Source organism: Pteropus alecto, unplaced genomic scaffold (assembly GCF_000325575.1).
Source record: "Pteropus alecto unplaced genomic scaffold, ASM32557v1 scaffold45, whole genome shotgun sequence".
Classification (NCBI taxonomy): domain Eukaryota; kingdom Metazoa; phylum Chordata; class Mammalia; order Chiroptera; family Pteropodidae; genus Pteropus; species Pteropus alecto.
Genome location: NW_006442491.1, coordinates 18,791,054 through 18,813,862, shown reverse-complemented (window position 1 = coordinate 18,813,862; position 22,809 = coordinate 18,791,054). Strand labels below are relative to the sequence as shown.

General features: G+C 51.1%; 1 protein-coding gene across 9 annotated transcripts in view; it reads right to left on the bottom strand.

The window, feature by feature from the left end:
• Positions 1-3,094: 3,094 nt before the first annotated feature.
• Positions 3,095-22,809, bottom strand: part of HM13 (histocompatibility minor 13) — a 39,019-nt gene continuing 19,304 nt past the window's right edge. For 3 of the 9 annotated variants that reach the window (XR_003043118.1, XR_003043116.1, XR_003043120.1), the window contains 9 exons: positions 21,068-21,153; positions 20,838-20,963; positions 20,025-20,082; positions 17,062-17,145; positions 12,423-12,459; positions 10,389-10,491; positions 6,338-6,423; positions 4,398-4,600; positions 3,095-3,529 (listed from right to left, as the gene is read on the bottom strand). Coding sequence is in view for 3 of the 9 variants with exons in the window: in XM_006921693.3 (XP_006921755.1) it covers positions 3,430-3,529; positions 4,454-4,600; positions 6,338-6,423; positions 10,389-10,491; positions 12,423-12,459; positions 17,062-17,145; positions 20,025-20,082; positions 20,838-20,963; positions 21,068-21,153 (827 nt within the window). In the remaining 6 variants the exon portion in view is untranslated. Of the gene's footprint in view, positions 3,530-4,397; positions 4,601-6,337; positions 6,424-10,388; positions 10,492-12,422; positions 12,460-17,061; positions 17,146-20,024; positions 20,083-20,837; positions 20,964-21,067; positions 21,208-22,809 lie in introns of all 9 variants that reach the window. The other 6 variants (XR_003043115.1, XR_003043117.1, XR_003043119.1 and 3 more) reach the window with 4 other exon arrangements.

Here is a 22,809-nt window from a genome sequence, read left to right as displayed (position 1 = left end):
CCGGGCCCCGCCCCTGCCGCCGGCGGCTGCGTTCCAGGCAGCCCAGGCGGCCGTTTCCTGCCTGCTTTGCTGGGCGGGCGTCCGGCCCATCTGGCGGCCCCCACGGGGCGGTGCGGGGAGGCAGCCCAGACTCGCTGGAGCCAGGCGCCGGCCGGGCCCCCCTGCCCGCCTGCAGAGCCCAGGTGTGGCCGCGGCGGGGGAGGGGGTGTGCCTTCCTTCCCGCTCTGCCCTTCCTGACGCACCCTGGCAGGGTGCAGCACCTCCCGCCCCTCCTCAGCCTCCGCCTCCCACGGCCCGGCCTGGAATCAAGGAGGGAATCTGAACGCTGGAAAACCAGGGCCGGCAGGGAGCCATAGGCCTCACTGGCCTCTGGTACCCACTCCTTGTGAGACCCCGGGCAAATCTTGCCTTTTTGGGGGGCTGTTTTCCCATTTGTGTGAGGACAGCTGAACTCTGACCTCTTGGATCTCACAGGCTCTGGCTTTGCCCCTTAGGGCCCCCAGACAGAATTGTGGGAGCCTGAGGTACCTCTCCAGCCTTAGGTTTTGTCACTAACATGGACTAGACGTTATCGCCTTAGCCGTTTCAAGTCTGTCTCCCCATCAAAACTCAGCTCCAGCTTGGGCACTTGCCGTGTTTCGTGCTGTGCCCAGCGACTTGCCTGGTGCCCAGCTCCTACCTGGTGGTGCTGAGGCCTGAAAGGGCACCTCAAGGCTTTACCTCTAGAAGCCTGGAGCCTTCCTTGGGAGGTTCTTATCCATTTCACAGCTGAGGAAACAGAACGGAGTGGGCAGGCCTGTTCCAGTCTCATCGTGGCAGCTAGCCCTGCTCAGTCAGGCGCTTACTTTCTTCTCCACCACCACCCTCAAGAAAGGGAACCTGGAATCCAGTATCCTGACTTATGTTAAACGGCACCGCTGGTGATCATTATGGTCTTGGAAGCCAGGCACCCTGGGTTCAAATCCCCTCTGGGGACTTAATGTCCCTCTACTTCAGTTTCCTTTATCTAAAAAAAAAAAATGGTACCAACCTGTTAAATGTTTCTGAAATACACAGCATAATGCTAGACAAATGAAACAGCGTGTGTACTGGTGATCTCAGCAGGGCTGGTCTTCCCCTTTACAGTCCTCTCCCACCTAATAGTCAATCAAGGGAGACCAAGGCCACAGAGGGACACCTACTAAATCAGGGGCAGAACTTGGGGGTTTTGGAACAGTTCCCAAGAATCTACCCCCACCCCGGGGTGAGGCTGGCACTAGGCCTACCCAGGGCCCTGCCCAGCCACCCACCCCAACCTCTCCGGCGTGCAGGCCCAATCCGAGCCCGGCCTGGTGCCATTTTTCCATGGGACTCTGGCGGTGGTGGTTCACATCTGGAGTCTAGACTCGGAGGCTCTGCAGGCCGGGCCTACCGCCCGGGCTGGGCCACCGCTGCCCGCTGTTTGCTCAGCTGAAGCTGGTTAATTGGAATTAGAGTGGCCTCTGCGGTGCCGGCTGGCCGGGCGGGCCCTGGATGGCCGCTGCAGAGGTCTGTGGAACATCTGGCCGGGCTAGGATGGTCATTAGGTGGCAGGCGCCCGGCGCCACTGCCACCTCAGCCTCTGCCAGGGGCCGGCGGTGACTCAATGAGGCCTTTGTGGGCCCTGGGCCGCAGAACCAACCGCACTGTGTGCCTGGGCTGCCTGCCCCATCTGCCGCCCTCAGAGGAGCCTTGTTCCAGGACCACACGGCCTCCCCTCCGGAGGCAGCTGGAGTCAGAAGAGATCCGAGAAGTTCCTGAAAGGGACCCCCTGGCTCAGAGAAGCCTTTGAGATTTCCAGTCCTTGCTTTCCCTTTTGTAGAATCCTAGGCCCAGAGAAGGTGGATGGCTGGCTCAAAGGTGCCCAGCATACCAGCCACAGTGACTTAGACCCAGGAGTCTGGAGAGAAGCTGCAGTCTTTAGGAACTTTGGAATCGATTTGGATTGCTTTAGGCCAAGTCCATGTCTGTGGGCAAGTTGCCTCAATTCTCTCATTTGAGCAATGGGCTAATACTATCATTACTGTAAGAATTAAGTGAAATCCTGTACTGAGGTGCTTGATACAAGTAACTGCTTGATACCCACTGAGACTATTACAATACTTTTGATTTTCTGCTCATATTTGTATTGTAGGCACCTCCAAACTGTCTGGAAGCCACTGTTATTTTCAGCCTTTGAACCTGAAGCTTGGGCAACAGAATGCCCTAGTGGACTGAGTCTCAGGCCAGTGGTTACCTCCTCCCATCTGTGACCCCACACCAGACAGGTGGATGAGGGCTATGCCCACTCCTCACCTGGTCCACTGGGGGCTCTCTTGCAGGCCAAATCTGCTGTCTTCTGCAAACCTTGGAGAACTCTGACCTTGGGATCTCTAGCTCTCAGGTCTGGATGGCCTCTCAGAAGCACGGGGCCCAATCCCTCCTCACCCCAGCTTTCACAACGGCCCTGGCTCTTGTGCTGCGACCAATCTCACTGTGGGGAGAGAGGTGGCTCCTATAATCAGAATCTTTCTGGCCTTGCAGTAGTCATTTTGGGAAGAACCCTGGAAATAGGAGTGATGGGTCCTCATCTCCGGGGTAACCTAGAGTCTAAGTGCTCTCCAGCTGAAGCCATGTAGATACTGGGACCCAGGAATAAAACTTAAATTTGTCCCTGACCATTTCTCTGGCTTTACAGATACTAGTCCCCTTGCTGAGTGAGGTCAGCCTTTTGGTCTGCGCCCCCTCCCCATGGAGGTGGAGTAGAGGACTCAGCCAGCACCTGTACCACACCCTTGCTGCTCTCTAGTATTGTGTGGAGTGCGGTGAGTAAAACTGGATGGCTGGAGCGGCGAGGAGGGCTCGTGGGCTCCCTCTGCTGGCCAGAGGGCATCCTTGGGGTGTTGAGCTGGCACACTGGCTAGGCCATGGGTGGGCATCCAAGATGAAGGGGCCCAGAGGTCAGGGCCTGCCTTCCCACAGGTTGTAGTAGTTCAGTTTCCAGGAAGGGGGGCTTACAGGAAAGTTTCTGGGTGGAAGGGTGAGAGCTAGTAAACCCAATGCAAGATGCTGGGTGCAGAGAACCTCTCTAGGAGCATAGCAGCCTGCCCGGGCAATGGGATGAGTTTTTAATGTGAAGCAAAGTCAGTCCACAATACAAAAATCTAAAAATCAGACCCACTTTCCCACCTGGCACCTGGGGGAGTGGGGGAAGTTGGAGGCTTCCTTTGCCTGCAAGGGATGGGGAGGGGCAGAGGAAGGCCAGAGAAGTGGGAGAGGGAACCAGGCCACAGAGGCCTCATTGGTGGGATCCCTCTGCTCCTGCCCCTCTCTGCAGCTGCCAGGCCTCTGGTGCCCTCTGCACGTGCAGGCCTGTGCTGGTCCATGCCCACCCGCCTGGTCCGGCCCTCGGAAGGTCTGGTACCAGACGCATCATTTCTCCTTCTTCTCCAGCCCCTTTGATGTTGAGGCCTCTGTTCCCTCTTTGGATTCTGTCGCGGCTGCTGGATCCTTAGGATTTGACTCCTCATAACTGACCAAAAAACCAAACAATAAATAAAACATATTTAGAGGAGAGGGAGAGCAGAATCTTGGTGCCCACCATCCACCATCCCAGGAAAACCCCTGGGCTCACGAGGGACATCAGCCCCGCATCCACTCCCAGCATCCTCCAGTGTGTGGCCACGCCCCACTGTGTGCCCTCCTCAGACAGGCGGCTCTGCTTTCCCTGTGCCTTGTGGTACCAAGAGGTGGCAAAGGCAGTGGCAAATGGAGGAGAGGTTGGGCTTGGGCGGACCAACTTCAAGCTTCCTGAACCTTTTGCTGGAGACACTGGGGAAACGAAGGGGTAGCCAGGACAAGGCTACAGGAGATGTGTGGCTTCCCAGGGCACATGGCAGGAGTCAAACAGCTCAATCCTAGGGCTGCGGGCGGGTGCAGGGGTGCGGGGGGAGGGGGGATGCTCTACTGGCAAGTGGCAAGGTGCCACTCTCAAAGGCGGACACCCTGGCTTAAGCGCTTATTATGGGCTCCACTTATTGAGCAACTGAGTTCATGCTAAGGACATTACCCACATTTCCTCACCAGATCAGCCCCGTGAGGCAGGAATGTGCCCACTTACAGATGAAGAAAGAGAGACTCCGAAAGAAGAAAGTGACTTGCCCAGGGTTATATATGTACAGCAAGTAGTAACATTATCTACTACTGCATGACAAGGGTTGCTGACATTCCTTGACATCACAAGAGGCCCACATTATTGGTCAGAACACTGAGGTTTGGGTTTGCCTCGCTTCCTGGCCCCATGCAGTGACTGCCTGATGGCTGTAGAGGAGCTGCCTCTTGCCACCGGAGCCTAGCAATGCTACCTGACCCGTACAGTGGAGCTGGGGTGTCTGCCCTACCTTTGGCCTCGGGGCAGTGGGGGGAAGCGGGCAGGTGAGTACCCGCTGGGCATTACATGGCGCTGGGATTCTGCGGGCGCCGGCGGCGAGGGCCAGCTAGCTTCTGCTGCATGGAGTCGGCCAGGCTGGCTGGGGAGCCCGAGACCGTGGGGAAGTGGGTGAGCCTCGGGGTATGAGGCAGGATTTCCGCCGAGGACTCGTAGCTGTGTGAGAGACAGACAGAAAGACAGAGAAAAAGAAATGGCGAGGAAAAGGCTAAAGGAGGACAGACTTCTCTTCCCAGGAACAGGGAGTGGAACCGTCTTACTTTTATTTCTCTGTACTTTTAGGCTCTCTGGAAAGAAGCTGGTATTATTTGGAGAATAAAAAAGAAATGATGCACCTATACAAGGGGACTCTAGGCAGCTGCGCAAAAGCACAGGATTTGCTAGACATTTGTGGGCTGCTGTGGAAATATCTCTCAAATATATTATTGTGTGAAAAATCAAGATGCAGAATGCTCCAAGAATGCCATCATCTGTGCAAGAGTATGTATCCATACGTTTGCTCTTAGGTGCAAAGATGTCTCTGAATGGAGAGACATTGTGACTGAACTGGCCTCTGTGGGGTGGCTGGAACACTGAGGGTACTGTCCCTCTCAGAGCTATGAAATTTTACCTATTTGAAAATAAATAAATGAATTTAAAAAAAGGGGGCGTGCCGATAAAGGGAAAAGTAGAACAAAGGATAAGGTGGAGAATTAGGGAGCGAGATGGACAGAAAGAGAGAGACACTATGTGTTTTTTCACCTCAACATAAGAACCTCCTGAGTGGGGATGAAAAGATGGGGCAAAGTGCCTATGTGGCCAAACATTTAGAGAAACCAAGCACCAATGGGTGAAGGGGGCACCCTCTGTTCTGGCTGGGGGTGTTCAGAATTTGACCCCATGAGGACACAACAGGACTGGGACAGGGGAAGTTACCTCAAGGGGTAGAGTGGGGCTGAGACTGAATGAGAGCCAACCAGTGAAGCTAGGTGCTGAGCTCAGGGATCAGGACCCACCCCTGCCCCCAAAGCACCCCCAAATCTGCCAAATTCACCCCAAGACTTGTCTTATTAGAGTCCACAGAGCTTGCCAGGCCAGGGGATAAGGACAGGCAGGCTGGGAGCCTGGGGCTTCTAGGCAGGGCAGGTACGGGGGAGGGGGGAGGGGTGATTCACCGGTTCCCCTGCGGGCAGCCAGGTGCACAGAAGGCCCTGGCAGGTGCTCGAGGGACAACTTGAAGGCAAGGCAGGTAGAGCTGGGTGGAAGGCCCCTGAGTGGGCAGTTTCAATCGCAGCTGGCAGCTATTTCTGGGCCCGTGGCAGGCGGGGTTGGTGGTGCTGCAGAGCAGACACCTGTCAGAGTCACGCAGGCCTTGGGGTATGGGTGGAGCCGTGCACAGGGTGTGGCTCTGTGAACATGGCCACTGGGAAGGGGTATGAGACTAAGAAGCCAGCTAGCTGTGGGTTACAACCGTAGAGGCGGCTGAACAGGGGACTGACACTTGACTTCTAAACTGGGGCACTTTCTTCCACACTGGAGTCCCCCCATAATACTCCCATGTGAAAACTGAGGTTAGGGGAGAGGAAGGAGATGCCTAGAGTCACAAAGTGGCACGCCTGGGTAGGAACCTAGGAGTCCTGACAGTAGGGCCTCGAGGGGGGAAATTCTATGTCAGTCCCTTCTGAAGACCAGCTGGCCTCTCTCTGGCTGTGGGGGCTGCTTAGAGAGCCTCGAGGTCTTGTCCTCCACTGGCTCCCTGCAGTTCACCACATTGGCTAGTGGAAAGGGTGAGAGGTGGGGCTGGTGGTGGGAAAATGTTCCTCTGGAGACCTGTACGAACAGCCCCGGCAGGCTCCACCAGCTGCCTGCGGGTGTACCTGTGTCATGCAAGCATCTGCCCCCACCCCCTCTTACCTGAACATCTCTGTCACTTCTCCCTTGGCCAGTGCCACCAGGACGGGAAAGCCAATACAGGCGGGGACCAGGTATAGGAGGGCAGGCTGTAAGAGGACACAGGGTGGTGAGGTGATGCTGGGCAGGGCAACCACGAGTCAGTGGCTGGGCTTGAACCCGGGGCTCCCGACTCCCAGACCAAAGCTGCTCTTCCCTGGGAGGGAAGGCAAGAAACCCAAAGAAACTCAAGTTTGCGGTGCTTTAAGGGTGCCCAGGAGCCTGGCTGGCAGTGTCCCAATCACCCGAGATATTGGATTCAAACATGTGACCTGGGTTGGTTTTATTCCCAGAAACCCTGCTTCCTGAGGCCTGAGGATGGAAGTTTGCATTTTTAACAAATGCTCCAGAAGATACTATGATAATAATAATATGATGATGATGATGACATGGCTGCTGTGTGTGGAGCACTTGCTGTGGCCTATACTGAGATCTCCCAGCTGGTTGCTGGCTCTGCTGGGATTCACACCCATGTGGACTGGGCCCAGAGCCTGTGCTGAGACTCCAGGTGACGCTGAGTTTGGAGGACAGGACAATTATACTAACAGCCCTTGTTCACAATGCACCTACTGTGTGCACTGAGCTCAGGCCTCCCAGCGGGTGTTTCAGTCCATCTCCACATCCCTTATGACTGCCCTCCTTGTAAACAGAAGGCTGATGCTTTTGGAGAGGGACAGCCCAGGCCTCAGAGGTCTAAATGGTAATCTGGGGATTGAACCTCAGCCATACCAGACACAAAGCCATTCTTTTCCTTGCAGTAACTGAAAGTTGAATGTGACTCTACTGTTTGACCCTCCATAGCCCCCAGTGCCCTGCAGTCCCCTTGAGATGTAACCCTTGCTTCCTTCTCCACCTTCACGTGACCTGCCCTACTCCAGCCACACTGGCTTCATTTTGGTCCACACTGTCACCTCTAGCCTCAGGACCTTTGCATATGCAGTTGCTGCTGCCTGGGATGCACCTTTGCCCGGATCCCTTCTTCAGACCTCAGCTCAGCTGGTACTTCCACGAGAAAGCCTTCTCATGCGTGGAGTCAGGCTCTCCTGCTCCACGCTCTCAGGGCCCCCGGCAAGTCTTCAGAGCACTTTGGCAATTTGGAATGGAACATCCCTGTATTACGGACTGAAGTTTCTCCCCTGCTGGGCTGGGAACTGCACAGGTAGATTCCTGGCACTCAGAAAAGGGCCTGGCAAATACTAAGCAAATGGCGTCTTCATGGGTGCTTGCAGAGTTAAGAGGGTGTCTTGAAGATGACTGGGTAGGGGAGAGGGTGAGGAGACACCACTTGAGGCGAAGCCAGTCCCTAGCCAGGGAACAGGACTCTATGGCCTCCTGAGCCTGACCTTCACATCATTTTTCAGTACTTGCCATGGGTGGGCTGTGAAACATACTATTTCATATTACATTATCCTTAAATCTAATTTACAATCTAATGTAAATATTAAGATCTGAGTTTTACAAATGATGCTACTGAAGTTCAGTTCAGACAGGGGGCAATGACTTGTGCAAGGTTGCACAGGGTGTCTGTAAGTGGCTGAACTTGGATTTGGACCTGGGCAGCTGAGCTTCCCTCACTCCATCAGGTCTTTGGTATGAGCTAGGCTTCAGGCCATAATAGAAACCACAATGACAAAGGTCCATACCAAAACCTGTGAGAGGCCACCAAAGCAGTACTGGAGCTGATGAGAAGGGCTCCCTTGGGAGGCAGTGAGTTTGTGATTATCAGGAGGACACAAACCTATTATTTTCTTTCCTCTCAAGGCACAAGGGACCCTCTCCAAAGAAAGTCAGTGCTAAAGAGAGGCTGGGATGTACAGCTCAGAGCGGTGAACTTGGGGTCAGGACGCCTGGCTTTCCATCGTGACTTGGCTTTGCTGTGTGACCACGGCAAAACTGCTTTCCTCTTTCTCTGTACAATGAGGACACCACATCATCTTTAAGGGCCTTTTTCTTTTTTAGGTGAGGCAACCCTTGGTTGATCTCACAGATTGCAAGGAACTTGTCAGCTTATAATCCCTTGTTTTTTATTTTTTTATGCCCACAGCACTTGGTCTTCCTAGGTGGTCTCCCATCCAAGTACTAACCAGGCCCGACCCTGCTTAGCTTTCGAGATCAGATGAGATCAGGGTGGCACGGCTGTTGACAGGAGTATTTTTTTTTTTGAGAGGCTAAGTGAGGCAGAGGAGACCCCTATCTAGGGAATGCTGGTGCTGGGACTGCCTGTGTCTTGGAGAGGGAGAGGGACCTTATAGAACAGGTTCCCCTTGTGTCCAGGATCCCCTTCCCAAGCTTTTCAGGGAGATGCTCACGTGGATGACTGGGGTGAATGGTGGGGCTGCTGCTGGAAAGTAGCAGAAGCCTGGGGCCAGAAGTCCAGGGCTCCAGTGGGGACCTAGCTTGACTTACTGTGTGACCCAGCGAAGTCTCCTTTTCTATCTGGGCTACAGTGTGCCCCACAAACAGAGGACCACCTCTCTTGCCTCTGTCCAGCTGTGTGAGAGGGCTCTCAATGGGGTCCTCTGTTGAGTCTAGCCGAGGCAGAAGACAAGCCTGCTACCTGGTGGCTGCAGGGGAAATGGCTCTGGGCTTGGAATCTAACGGGGGCTGAGAACTGGGGACCTCCAAGAGGAGTTTAAGCTTGTCCCCCAATCCAGGTCTAATTACTCTCTGAGACCTTGACACTCAGTTTGCAGAGACCCTGAGGCCATTTGGAGCAGAAGAGAATGAGAGGTATCTCCCTATTGGTTCTTGGTTTCCCTACTCATGGGCTAGGGGACTGCTGACCTTTTGTAAAATAAAAACACTACTAATATCTACTTCATAGATACTATAGAGACGTAAACATTGTAAAGACTAAATGAGATAATGAACAAAAGGGTTTAGCACAGTGCCTGGCACAGTGTAACTGCTCAATAAACAGCTCTTGTGATCAGAAGGTGGCTCCTCTGTGGCTGGTGTCCTGGGGAGGGTGGAGAGGAGGAGAAACAGCAACAATAATGACAGCTAATACTACTTGGGCCAGTATGGTTCTAAGAGCGTTACTTATATTTGCTCATTTCATCTTCAAGTGACTCCAAGGTGACTACTATTATTTACCCTCATTTTCTACTTTTGTTCAATGAGGAAAATCAAGTGTAACTTCAGCAACCTGCCCAGAGGCTCACAGTTAGCAGACAGTGAGGTCTGGATTCCCACGGGGGCTTCTCGAGTCTCCACTCTCCACTGCTTTTTCCAGGGCCACAGATTCAGAGCCTGGGCTTGGTTTTCATATGACATAGGTATGAACCTCAGCTCTACCACACCCTTACCATGTGGCACCTAAACTCCAGTTTCCTCGTCTGTTCACAACGACCCTCATGAAGTACTGAGCAAAGCCTGGCTCATGGGAAGTGTTCTCATTTCCAGTAGAGAGTAATCCTGTCTGCTCGCTTTGCCCTCCCAGACTTCTCCTCTTCAGGCCAGTGACAACAGCTCTCAGCCCCCACCCCATCCTGGTTCACTCTGTCGCAGCTCAGTTCCCATCCTGGTGGGAGGAGGCAGAGCCTGCTTGAAGAGTGGGGGCTGTGCACCTATCACTCATGTGGTGGGGCAGGCATTGGCTGAAACATCCACCACGCACCCCAATCCCGTTCTTCTGTCTCCCTGAATACCAAGGCTGACAAGCCACATCCTCTCTTTCCTAGATTCCATGTAGCTAGGGCCATGTGACATTGATCTGGGCCCATGAGATACAGGCGAAAATTTGCTGAGAAGATTCTGGGGAAGGTTTCGCCCTCCTGATGAAGGCAACAGGCATGGCTGTGGTCCTTTTCCCTCCTTCTTCTCACCACTAACGTGTGTGTGCTGCCTGAAGCAGAAATAGTTGCCTTGCAGCCGCCACGAGTAAAAGGCTGACAGAATCACAGATGGGTTTGCTCTGACACCACTGGGTAGTGCCTACCTCTGTATATGACAAATACACCCTATGATGTCTGTTACTTGCACTGAAAGCATTCGTGATACACTGAGCGCTCACCTGGGCGTGCTTGAAGATGTGCATGATGAAGATGGTAAGGCCCAGGCCAAAAATGTAGGCTGCAAAGCTGGTGTAGAAGTAGGTGTGAGTGTTCTTCTTCAAGCTTCAGGAAGGAGTAGGGAGAAAGAGGAGGAAGGTTAGATGCAGGCATCCCTTCTGAGGGAGGAGCTGGGAAGACCCTGGAGGCTGTGGAGTGCCTGAGAGCTCTGGGCTGGGAACCTGGAGGTGGGCGTGCACTCTGGTATGGCCCAGAGTCTTTGTGTCTTTGGACCAGTCACTTTCCTTATCTCACCCTTGGTTTACTCATCTGCAAAATGGGGAAACCACAAGCCATTTCCTGGTGGTCATGAATATCAAGCACTATAAACCTAGAACAGTGGCTGTAAGACTTTAGCCAGCATAGAAATCACCAGGAAAGCTTGTAAAAAAAATAGAATTCTAGGGCCAATTTCTAGGGAGTCTGAGTTAATAGGTCTGGGAACCTGAATTTTGAAAAATCCAAGTGAATCTGATACAGGCAGATCATGCTTTGAGAAACACCGATATAGAAACTCAAAAGCTAAGTCATTACTTTTAAGTGTAGTGCATGTCACAGTTCGGTAACTGGTTGTGAATACTAAACAGATGCAGACTGTGTGGATAAGATGCCAGTGACTTCCTTGAGACAATTCATCCAAGATCAGCCCTAGAACAGCTAAATCATATGCAGCCTGGCATTGCCATTACATGATTTCTCTTTACAGCACCGGCTCATGACCTCTGTGTGCCCCCAGTACTTGGGACAGGGCCCAGTGACATCTGTAGAATGAACGAGTACTTCTGACAGCCTTCCCTTCTTGCCCTGGCTGCTTGTAGGCCTTGAGCTGCAAGTACGTTAAGAGTTATCCTGTTGTGAAGCCTGGGGTACAACTGGCTGCCTTTGGGAATGTTGCACAGACTCTGGAACCAGCTCCAAAGGGCTTGCTTATCCTGCAAGTTCAGGGGAGGAATGAGATTCTGCCTCTGAGGCAGCTGAATCTGTGTTTCCAGCAAATGGCCCAGGGACTCTTGTGGGTTTCTCACTGTATCACCCCTGAACAGCCAGGAGCACAGAGCCAGCTGGCACAGACGTGCCTCTACTCACAAACTAGCCAGGTCCCCTCCAAAGGCTGTCTGTAAGCCTGTGTGTTCCAGAGGTCCAGAGGGGTAGGAAACAAATAACCCAGATGTATGTGAGTGGGGAAAAGTTAAGTTTTACACGCAAACTGGATTTCAATGACTATGGTATTGAGTTTCTCAATACCACTGTCAACATTATTACTGCCTTTGCAATTACTGGGCATGAGGAATGAAGAAAAATTCATAAACTACCTCAAAATTAAGTGCACACACAGCAAGCCCTCTACTGGAATGACTGAGCGCCACCTACTGGTGGCAGCTCCAGTTGCTCAGGTGCATTAACTCAAGCAAGACCTTTCTTGTGTTTTAAGTGGTAACCCAAGCTGGCCCCTTCTCTTTCTCTTGTGCTCACTTTCTACAATGGACTTAAAAAAAAGTCTGAGTAAAGAGAGGGCAGAATAGCTAGAGCAACTGGGACTCGGTGACCCGATCCCAAGCTGATAAAAATGATAATGAGGAGACTGCAGCTGGGTTTTCCTGAGAGCTACTGAGGTCGGCCTGTGCTCAGCACTCTCCAGACTTGCTTGATAATCCTGAAATAGGAACTCTTGTTTACTACTAACATAAGGATGAGAAACTTTAGCTCAGAAGGTCAGGTGCACTTGCCAAGGTCACACAGGGAGAACGCACTATGGACCTTCGGGGTTTAAACTGCTTGGCCTGTGGTTCTTATTTTTTGGCCACAGGCTCTTTGAACACTTAGAACATCAAAATGCAAAATGCAGATATAATCAGAATTTCTCTGGTTGCTGTGGAGGTGGAGGATCTGGTCCCCTAGTTATCTCCTCTGGGCTCCAGAAAACCACTGGAGAACCCTCACCTGGGGAAGGCCCCTCACTTGTGAGGCCTGAGAGTTAGGGGTCCTAAGTAGCTCACCTGATGTCAAAACGCAGCAGCAAGGCGATGAAGATCCCTGTGGGGGAGAAAGCCAGGGTTAGACAGTGGCAGGGAAGCCAGCGCCTCAGGAGACGGAGCCCCTTGCCTGGGTTGGAGAGGAGCCAGGTTGAACTAACATGCAGTTGGGTCCCCCAATCTGGTGTTCTCAGTCACGGAGCAATCATCAGGGCGAAGGGTGTGGCCATGCTGCCAACTGCCAGTAGAAATCCTGTTTCCCTACTATCAGGCAGTCTAGAACAATGAGAAGGTCCCAGGATTTTGCTTTGGCCTGTGACCACATTGACCAGGCACCTCAGAGCACCATACGTCACAGTGGCTCCATCTACCCAAATGTTTATCGAGGGCTGCTAAATACCAGGTACCATAGGCAGTATAAGGGTAAGCAAAACCACTGCTTTCACAAGCTCAGCCATGGGGACAAGGGGTATACATGCTGCTCAAACAGTAACCAAAGTCAGTTTAAGATAACTGTGAGAGGATGCTTCCTGTGTAGAAAGGTGTTATGGGATGAGACCCAGGCTGGAGAATGGAGGAGGATGAAGGAGGGCTTCTTTGAAGAAGTGACACTTGCTAGGGAGAGGGAACAGCTTGTGCAAAGATCCTGAGTAAAGAAGGCACAGGGGGTATGCCAGGGGTCAAAATGCCCGTATGGTTGCAGCGCAGAACAGGAGATCCAGGGGATGGACCAGCTATGTAGGGTCCATGGGATCGAGGAGGAGCTGGGTCTCTATCCTAAGGGGACACACTGGAAGAGTTCTAAGTGGGAGAATAACCTAAACAGATCTTGAAAAAGACACCTGTGGCGGCTGCAGGGAGAAAGTAGGAGTAAGCAGACCATTAGGAAGCTTTGTGGGAGCTCAGGAGACGGTGGTTAACTCTGTCTACCCACTGGACTGCTATTTGCAAGTCAAACCCCAGCCCAGGCACCCAAGAAGCCTGAGAGTCCTCAAGACAGTCTCCAACCTCTGTACACTGCACACATCATTCCCATCTGCATCTGTCTTCTTGACTGACTGGTCTTTGGACTCAGACAGGACAACAGCTGAATCTCATTTGGTTGAGAGGAGGCTCTCAGGAACCAAAACATTCTGCATGGCATTTTTCAGAGAACTAGAACAAATAATCCTAAAATTTATATGGAACCATAAAAGATCCTGAATAGCCACAGCAATCTTGAGAAAGAACAAAGCTGGAGGTATCACACTCCCTGATATCAAACTATACTAGAAAGTTACACTAATCAAAACAACATGGTACTGGCAGAAAAACAAATACATCGACCAATGGAACAGAACAGAGAGCCTAGAAATAAATCCATGTCTATATGTTCATTTAATATATGACAAAGGAGACAAGAATATACAATGGGGTAAAGACAATGTCTTTAATAAATGGTGCTGGGAAAATTAGATAGATGCAGGCAAAAAAATGAAACTAGACCACCTTCTTATACCACATACAAGAACAGACTAGAAATGGATTAAAGACTTAAATGTAAGACCCGAAACGATAAAACTTCTAGAAAAAAACATAGGCAGTAAACTCTCTGATACTGCTATTAGTAATTTTGGATATATCTCCTTGGGCAAGAGAAACAAAAGAAAAAAATAAATGGGATTACATTAAACTAAAAAGTTTCTGCGCAGCAAAGGAAACCATCAAGACAACCTACTGAATGGGGAGAAGATATTCACTTATGAGTCATCTGATAAGGGGTTAATATTCAAAATATAAAGAACTCATACACCTCAACAACAAAAAACCCCAAAAATTCAATTAAAAAATGGGCAGAAGACCTGAATAGATATTTCTCCAAAGAGGAAATTCAGATGACCAACAGATATATGAAAAGATGCTTAAGGTCACTAACCATCAGAGAAATGCAAATTAAAACCACAATGAGATATCACCTCACACCTGTTGGAATGGCTATCATCAATAAATCAAAAAACAGGTATTGGCAAAGATGTGGAGAAAAGGGAACCCTCATACACTGTTGGTAGGATTACAAATTGGTATAGCCCCTACGGAAAATAGTCTGGAGGTTCCTCAAAAAGTTAAAAATGGATCGATCTACCTTATGACCCAGCAATTGCACTTCATTACCCTGCTCCAAAGAAAAACAAAACAATAATTTGTAAAGATCCATGCATCTCTATGTTCATGGCAGAGCTACTCACAATAGCCAAGATATGGAAGCAACCTAAGTGCCCAACAGCAGACGGATAAAGAAGTTATGGTTCAGATATACAATGGAATGTTACTTAGCCATAAAACAAAATGAAATTTTACCATTTGCAATGACATGGATGGACCTAGAGGTTATTATGCTGAGTGAAATAAGTCACACAGAGAAAATACCATATAATTTCACTTTTATGTAGAATATAAGGAAGAAAAAGAACAAACAAATGGAAGACAGACTCACAAATACAGAGGACAATCTGGTGAGGGCCAGAGGGGAGTTAGCGGGCTGGGAGAAAGGGGTGAAGGGCTAAAGAAATACAAATTAGCAGTTGATAGATGGTCACAGACATGGGGAGTACAGCACAGGGAATGCAGTCAGCAGTAATGCAATGGTTAGGTGTAGAGCCAAAGGGGTGACAGAGTAATTGGGAGGATCATTTTATAAACTGCATTATGAATGTCTAATCAATGTACTGTATACTCGAAACTAAAAATAAAATAAAATAAAATAAATTAAAATGCTAAAGGAACCAAACATTCTGTGCTGCATGCTTACATTTAAAGAGGGAAATGAATTAGTCCTCACTGTAGACTGTGTGTGAGTAGCGGGTTGGTAGATGGAGACAGCAGACAAATGCTGCCTTTCTGGGAACCTAGTGCCCCCTGGTGGCTGAATTCTGCAACTGTTCTCCAATGGATTAAAGGGTCAGAGCTCTGCCAAGAGCTTTCACTCCTCATAACGCATCCAGTCCTCAAAACAATGTCCTACACAGCAAACCATTCTTCTTTGAAGAATGTCCCCGAGGCTCTACGAGGGTGCAATTGACTTACATTTATTGCGACTGCTGGAAAGACTTAGCTATATGTGGGTATATACAGATATGCAGAGATGTCCCATGCAGGCCTCAAGCCCAGAGCTATGTATGACTAACAGGGATACTAGGGAAGTCTGTGTGGTTACCTGTGACAGACCAGGCTTCCGAGTGAGCTGAATGCTTTATGGGACTCTGTTTCTTTTGTCTTCTGGAGCTGCCTCTTCCTGGGGAAGAATGTCTCCCTGCCTCACAGCATTGCAAGTATGGAAACACCTGGTTTTAAGATCATATCCGTGTCCCTAAGGCTGTAGCAAGTCTCTTTGAACCTCAGTTTCCTTTGTAAAATGGAAATGACTTCATGGGTGCTAGGAGTAGCAGAGACAATGTATGAAGAGTACCAAGCACAGTGACTGGCACACAAACAGGTGCTTGACAAATGGCAGCTATTGTGATTATCTTACTGTTGTGATGACTATAGAGCAGTTGACAGTATAACCTCTTTTGATAGACAGACTTGGTCTGGGTCCAGGCCCTGTTCCTTATCCGTGTGAGAAATTAGGAGAGCCCCTTCGCTTAAGCCTGTTTCCTCATTTGTATAAGAGAGGAAGCCTCTGGTTCACTACCACACATATCACAAAATATAAGTATCACAACAGAAATGCCTGTACCATTCCAGGTTACTAGACCTGCTATTAATTTCCCACAGTGGAAAGAAACTGGCTTTTCATTTGTTCCAAACTTTCTTCTTTTAAGCAGCCACTGGGGTGCTTCTAATCCTCTGGGACTAGGGGAACAAGTATACTCTTTGGATGTTCACTGCCCCGTCACCAGGCCCAGATCTGTAGACACACACATCCAGGCCGCAGCCCCTGCAGCTGCCCTTAGAGTGGCAGCTTGGCTTTGCCCTTAGTCTCTTGACTGGGCTTTTGGGCTGCTGGTGCTCCCAGGTGAGGCAAGAACACAGCCCCCAGGGATATGTGCCCACAACCAGGCCTGCAGACGGGGGCACCTGTGTCCACATCCATAGGTGCCCTCACTAGCACCCACATGTAGATAATGGGTCAAAGGCTAGGTTGTGCAGAGAAGCAGGTGCATGCCATGTCCTTCTGCCAAGAGCGCAGACACAGGAGCCCATGTGGACCCATGGTGATCCCACATCTACACGCATAGGCATGTTCTCCCCTGAGCCCTCCCAGCACTGGGAGAGGAGGACCAACGGGACTCTGGTAGTTCTAGCATGATACTTGCAAACATTGGCAAAGGGAGTGCACACGTGTAAGTGTGTAAAAGGGGTCAAGTTCCTTTAAGACTGTCATGAAATGTGCTTTATCACAGAGTGAATTTCAGTCTGTTATATATATTCATTTTTGTAATTCTTGAGTAATGTCTGTTCACCCAGACCAGGAGCTCCGTGAGGACACCCTTCCTCACTGGGGTCAGGGCCTGGCACACGACTGGCATTCTATAATGTTTACTGAGGTGGACTCTTTCACCAAACCCTAGGCTGACCCTGGGGTGGGAGTGCGGCATCACCTTTTCTTTCCCACTGGGCAAGGCTGTCTGTTTCATGGTACTCCTTGATCTGAGGAATCCTTCTCCCACCCCGGCCCGGTCACCTGGAATGACGATGTCGCCAAGTCCCAGCATGGCAAAGTTGTCTGCTTCGAGGCCCTTCTCCAGCAGATCCTGGGGAAATACCACTGCCGGGGGAGGCAGGGAGGCAAGGAGTTGGTGAGAGCCCAGCTCACTTTGATTCCTAGCCCCCCACCTCTGTTGTAGGAAACTCACACTCCTGAATTTCTGGGTGGGGGCTGGGACAAGGAGGTGAGAGAATGTTGACAGACTGAAGGGCAATGTCTCCAACTGGAATCACAGCTGGTTAGAGTGCGGAAGACTCTAGAATCATCTAGGTCAAAGGCTTAATGCCTTTCTTGAGCTATAACACATACCATACAATTTCAATGCCTTTATGCTGTGGAACACTGGTTAGATGGGATCGGCCCTAAAGCCAAGTAGATAAAAGGGTTTAAGGAGCCCACGCAGTGCTGAGATCTAACAGGCTTTCCCTTTCACTACCATGGGGTAAGAATAGTGGGGGCCCTTGTTCTGAAAACAGGGGGAGCCTGGGCTATGGATTCTATCTGCTGAGGGAGAAAAGGCCACACATCTTCAAGTTCCTTCCTTAAAGCCCCTCATTAGGAATCTGGCCAGCTCGTTTGGATAAATACAGATTGAGAGAAATGCCTCCTTGTGTCCAGTTATGGCAAGAGGCAGCTGTGACTGGATTTCACCCTTAGGGCCTTGCAAATAGAAGAGCAGTTAGGTGAGGGCTTCAGGGTCAGACTGCATGGGTCTGAACCCTGACTCTGCTGTGTGACTTTGCACAGATTACTTAACTGCTCTGTGCATTAGTTTTCTTACTTGTGTATAAGAATAGAACTAAGTCTACAGGGTTGTGGTAAAAATTAGGTGATTTGCACATTGTTAACTGCTACCTCTTGCTGCTCACGGTGGTAACGTGACCCAGCGCTGGCCGATGGTCTGTAAGCAGAGGCAGCTGGGGGTTGTGGGGAAGCTTGTGCTTCCCTAATAAATGTACAGATGCCTTTCCTTGTTTGCTTTTTCCTGCCTTGAATGCAGTCACAATAACTTACAGATCTCTTCCTTCAATCCTCAGTCTTGGTAACATTCAAATCTGAGTGGCAGATGTAGAAACCAGGGCCCAGAGAGAAGTCTCTTCCTTAAGGCCACACTGCCAGCAAGTGTCAAGTCGAGGATTCAAATCCAGGATGCTTGCCTTGAGCATATGTGTACTTAACCACTCTGCTATACTGCCTCTGAGCTCCGCTCCTAGCAACTGGCCTCCTCTAGCCAGAGAACCAGATTCTGAGCACCAGAAACCAAATATGATTGAGTCATTTCCCTGTTCAGAGCCTTCCAATGGCTCGTCACTGTCTACTGGGCAGTGTCCAAGCTCCCTGGCATGACATCCTTGGCTTCCCAAATCTGACTTTTCCTGCTGCTCCCCTATACTCAGCCACATTTCCTCCCAAGTCTCTGCTCCCAGGGCCTTCCATGCATTTTCCTGCCTCCAGCCCTTTGCTGAAGCTATGTGTGGCCTTTTCTAATGTCCACACTGACTCTGCATGGTTGGTAAATGAGTATTCATCCTTCATGACCCAGGAAAGCTTTTCCTGACACTTTGGCTGGGTTTACCCAGCATCTGGCTTCTTACTCTGGAGAACTGCCCTCATCTGACATCCTTGGTTCTGGGGGGCTGCCGATACAAATACTGTGCCCCCAGGCACTGGAGAGGTCAGTGGCCCCGGCCTGTCCATCCCGATCCTCTATCTCTCTGGTGGGAGTACCTGCCTCATGGGCCAGGCCAGGCCCCATATATTTATTCAGACCAAAGTTGGGAAAAACTTGTTCTCCTCTGGGGTTACTGGGCCAGGGTCACAGCATTTAGTGGCAGTGTGTGGCCATGAGGCCCTCCTCCTTCATGGAGAACACTCATCTGTAGCAGTGGAGGATGAGACTGCGAGAGTTATTAATTGAGTCTCTGAGGCCAACTTCACCCCAACTGTCCGATGCTGTGAGCCAGTGCTTTGCATGGAGCTCACTCACTGTTGATACTTTCCCCACAAGAGCCTCCCCTTCATCCTTGCTGTCATGTCTGATTGAGTCTGTCCTCCTCTATGGGTGTCCTGGTCCCAGGGGCGACTCTTGAGCAGTCTGAGGCTTAAACTCTAAGCTAATCATGTTTTTCCCATCCCTCCTGATGATGACTGGTTTGGGCTTGGGCCTGTGACCCATTTCTGGCCTGTGAAATATAAGGGAGGCTGCAGGGGAGATCTACGGAAAGAGAGACAAAGTTCTCCCCCTTTCTGTGTCTGAATGTGGCTGTGAGGAGTCAGCGCTGGGGACTGTGGCAGCCATTTTGGGACCACAGTAGGATGAGCTTAAGGGACAGGAGGGCATGCTGAGAATGGTGGGGTGGGAGGAACGACGCTGCCTTGGCTCTTGGCAACTCACCATGGGTCATTAACCCAAACCCGAGACATTCTAGCACTGGGTTTGCTATAGCGTGTGATGACAAAATTTCCAAGTTGTTTAAAGATGCTTGTAGTTGGATTTCCTAATATTCATAAATGATGGATGTACTGAAGAAGAGAACCAGGGAAGGGTAAGAGGCATGGGCAGACAGTACCTGCTAGCTAGGCACTCAAGGGAGCCAGTGAAGGCCATATCAGGTCTCCTCTTCTGGGGTACCCCTGTGTGCCCTGCCACAGGTGCGTTAGACACCCCCTCTCTGTGCCTGCTCCCATTCCAGCTCACCTCACAGCACACTGCACTGTGACCAGGTGGCTGGAGGCCAGGGCCTGAGCAGAGTGGCTGTGTGTGAATGGAGCTTGAAGATTCAATGAGGAGAAGGAAACAAGGCCGGAGACACGGACACTTGGAAGATAAGGTACGTGGTGAAGAGCAAAGGAACAGGTATGACTAAAACAGGGACGACTAGGAGAAGGGCCACTGGGGTCGGGGCAGAGGGGCTCCTGATGCAGGGGTGGTCACTTACATTTTATTGGTGCCTCAAAGGACCTGGCCACTGTCACCATCACGTTGGTGCCAAATACCTAGAAGAAGAAGAGAAGAGTCTGGAGGGAGGTGAGGGCTGGATGGGACAGGATGGCTGTCTTCAGGCTCCTCAACATGCTGCTGCCTGAGATATGCAGGGAGTGGGGCAGGGAGTGGGGCAGGGAGCTGGGAGGGGCTCTGGAGCTGACGTGAAGTTGAGAGTAGGTGGCCAGCAATACCGGTCATACAGGCACTTCACGGGTCTCTGGTCCTGGGCAACAAAGAGGGGCAATCCGAAGGAGTCGGAAGAGGGCCTCTGATGGCCCCGGCCAGGCATCCTGTTCATCCAGGGCTCTGCCTCTCCCAAGAGGGAAAGTCCTCCAGCACCACCTACTTTAGGGGAGAAGAGGGTGCCAAGGCCAGGGAAAGGGTGCCTGAGTCAGGCTGACTGAGGTGCCTCTCGGCGTGAGTGTTGCAGGTCCCGTCGCCCAGGCTGTGTGCAGCCACAGTGTCCTGTCAACAGCAGACTCTGTCCTCACAGCTTAGTGCCTGCGCTGGGCCTGAACTTCTCTTGAGTCTCCACTTGCTTGCTGGGTAGACATGAGATTAAGTAACACCGCTGCCAGGGCCACTGTGAGAAAGAGAGGAGGGTGGCGGAAGGCACCGGGGGGAATCTGCTGTCTTTTCCATTTCATGAGGGCAACTGAGCCCAGAGAGGACCTGCCCTGGGTCCTTGACTTCCAGGCCATGGCTGCTGCCCTCCCTCAGATGACTGCTACCTGAGCCAGAGAGGTGGGAGCAGGAAGAGACTCACCCAGAAGACATCGTAGATGAAGAGGCCGCCCAGCAGGATGCACCCCGTGCTGACGTTGTTCAGGTGCAGGAGCTCCACTCCGTTAAGGGAGAAGGCCAGGCCAAAGAGGTTGTTGGCAATCCAGTGCTGGGGGAAGGTGGGAGTGAAACCAGTTCGCTATGCCCCCGGCCCTGTCCCTTCTGGTGCTTCCCTTGCCCGTCCCCACCCCATTCCAGGTTCTGGCTACTCACCTTCCTTAGCAGGTACCAGACGCCGACGACACTGCTCAGGCCCAGGCACACCAGGTCCTTGGTGTCAAACTCATAATTGATGATCTCTGGGCAGAGAGGCCGGGTAAGTCCACTCCCCGGGGCGGGGCTGCCCCTCCCACCTGTCAGCCCCTGGACGGAGGAGGGCATGGCTGTGGGCACTGTCAGAGGCTCACAGGCCAGGGGTGCTCACGGGAGCCACCCCCAGCCCCTCCACTTTCCTAGAGGGAATGGAGGCTCAGAGAGAACATGGGCCTGGTGCAGGGTCAGTGGGAGGTGACTGGTGGCGCCAGAAGCAAAGGCTCTGCACTTGTAGGGGGGTGACCTTGGGGGAGGTAGTTCCCCCTCTGAGCTCCAGTTTCCTTATCTGTAAAATGGGGATCATGGCACCTCCCTGACAGGCTGCTGTGGGGAGCAAGTGAGATGGTCCCTACGAAGCACTCGGTACACTGCCTGGCACAGAGCAGGTACTCGATCAACGCTAGCTGCCACTGAGCCCAGGTCCTTAGCAAGGTCCCAGTTCCTTCATGAATCTTTCTACTTTGCCGCCAAAGGAATCAAGAAGGTCCTTGATTCCTCTGCTAGTGATTCTTTCCTCTTCTGCTAGTGGCAGTCCTCTGTCACTAGCAGAGGAGGAAGAAGAGGTCGAGGCCTAGAGAAAAAGCAGGAGGGAGCCCCTGAGGAGGGAGTCTCGTGGAGAGCCCTGCGGTGGACTCCTGAAGTCAGAACCATTCTCTATCACTTCCAAGTTTCCCAATAAGAGGTGGTGGAGCTCACCCAGGGACACAGAGTGTAGCCAATTCTTTCGGATTCTAGAGTACAGCAGGCAGCTGGTTGGCCCCAGTTTCTCTTTTTTCCTCTGTGGTAATAGCATCCTGATGATTTTTATCTGGACAGAGGCCAACTAGCTCATGGCCACATTTTCCAGCTTCCCTTGTAGCTAAATGGGACCGTCATCTAGTTGCCTCTCCTGTCTGGTGGGACTGTGAAGTGACCGTACACCGTCTTAGACCCAAGGGCCAATAAGTGTGGCAGAGCACGAGGCAGATGGAGCCTGGGAACCTGAAGACTGTGGTGCAAGCTCAGCTGTTTTTTTTTTTTTAAATTCAACAATCATTTATTGGGCACAGATGCACCACAGATGCAAAAAGGAAGCATTGTTCTCATAGGTCAAGGCAGAATGTGCTAGAATCCAGTAAGAGAGCATGACATTCACAAGCTTAGACTTTTACATGAGAAACACCTTCCATTTGGTCAAGTCACTGACAATCCTGTTACAGCATTTGAATCCATATCCCAACTAATCCCTAAAGCCCTGGCTTTCCCCAGTTCCCCATAGTTTTCATTTTTTAAAAAGCCATGGCACTCTCTTTTCAAATATTAGGTGGGAAACTAATCATACTAAAAACAGCACAATAAAAATAGCTACAATATCCAACTTTTACTGAGTGTTTACTACCGCCAAGTAGTGTGCTGAGTGCTTCCTTCTTATCATCTACTCGCAGTTCTGACAATGTGCCTATGAGGGAGGTACTAGACCATCATTTTCATTTTACAGATGGAAAAAAAAAAAAACCCCAAACAAAAAGAAACCCCGAAATAAAAACACCCAAGGCTCAGAGAGATAAAGGCGCTGACCCAGAGTCCCCTGTGCAGGCAGTGGCAAAGCTGGGATGTGAACCCAGGCAGTGTGACCCCAGAGCCCACCTTCTCCATCATTTGCT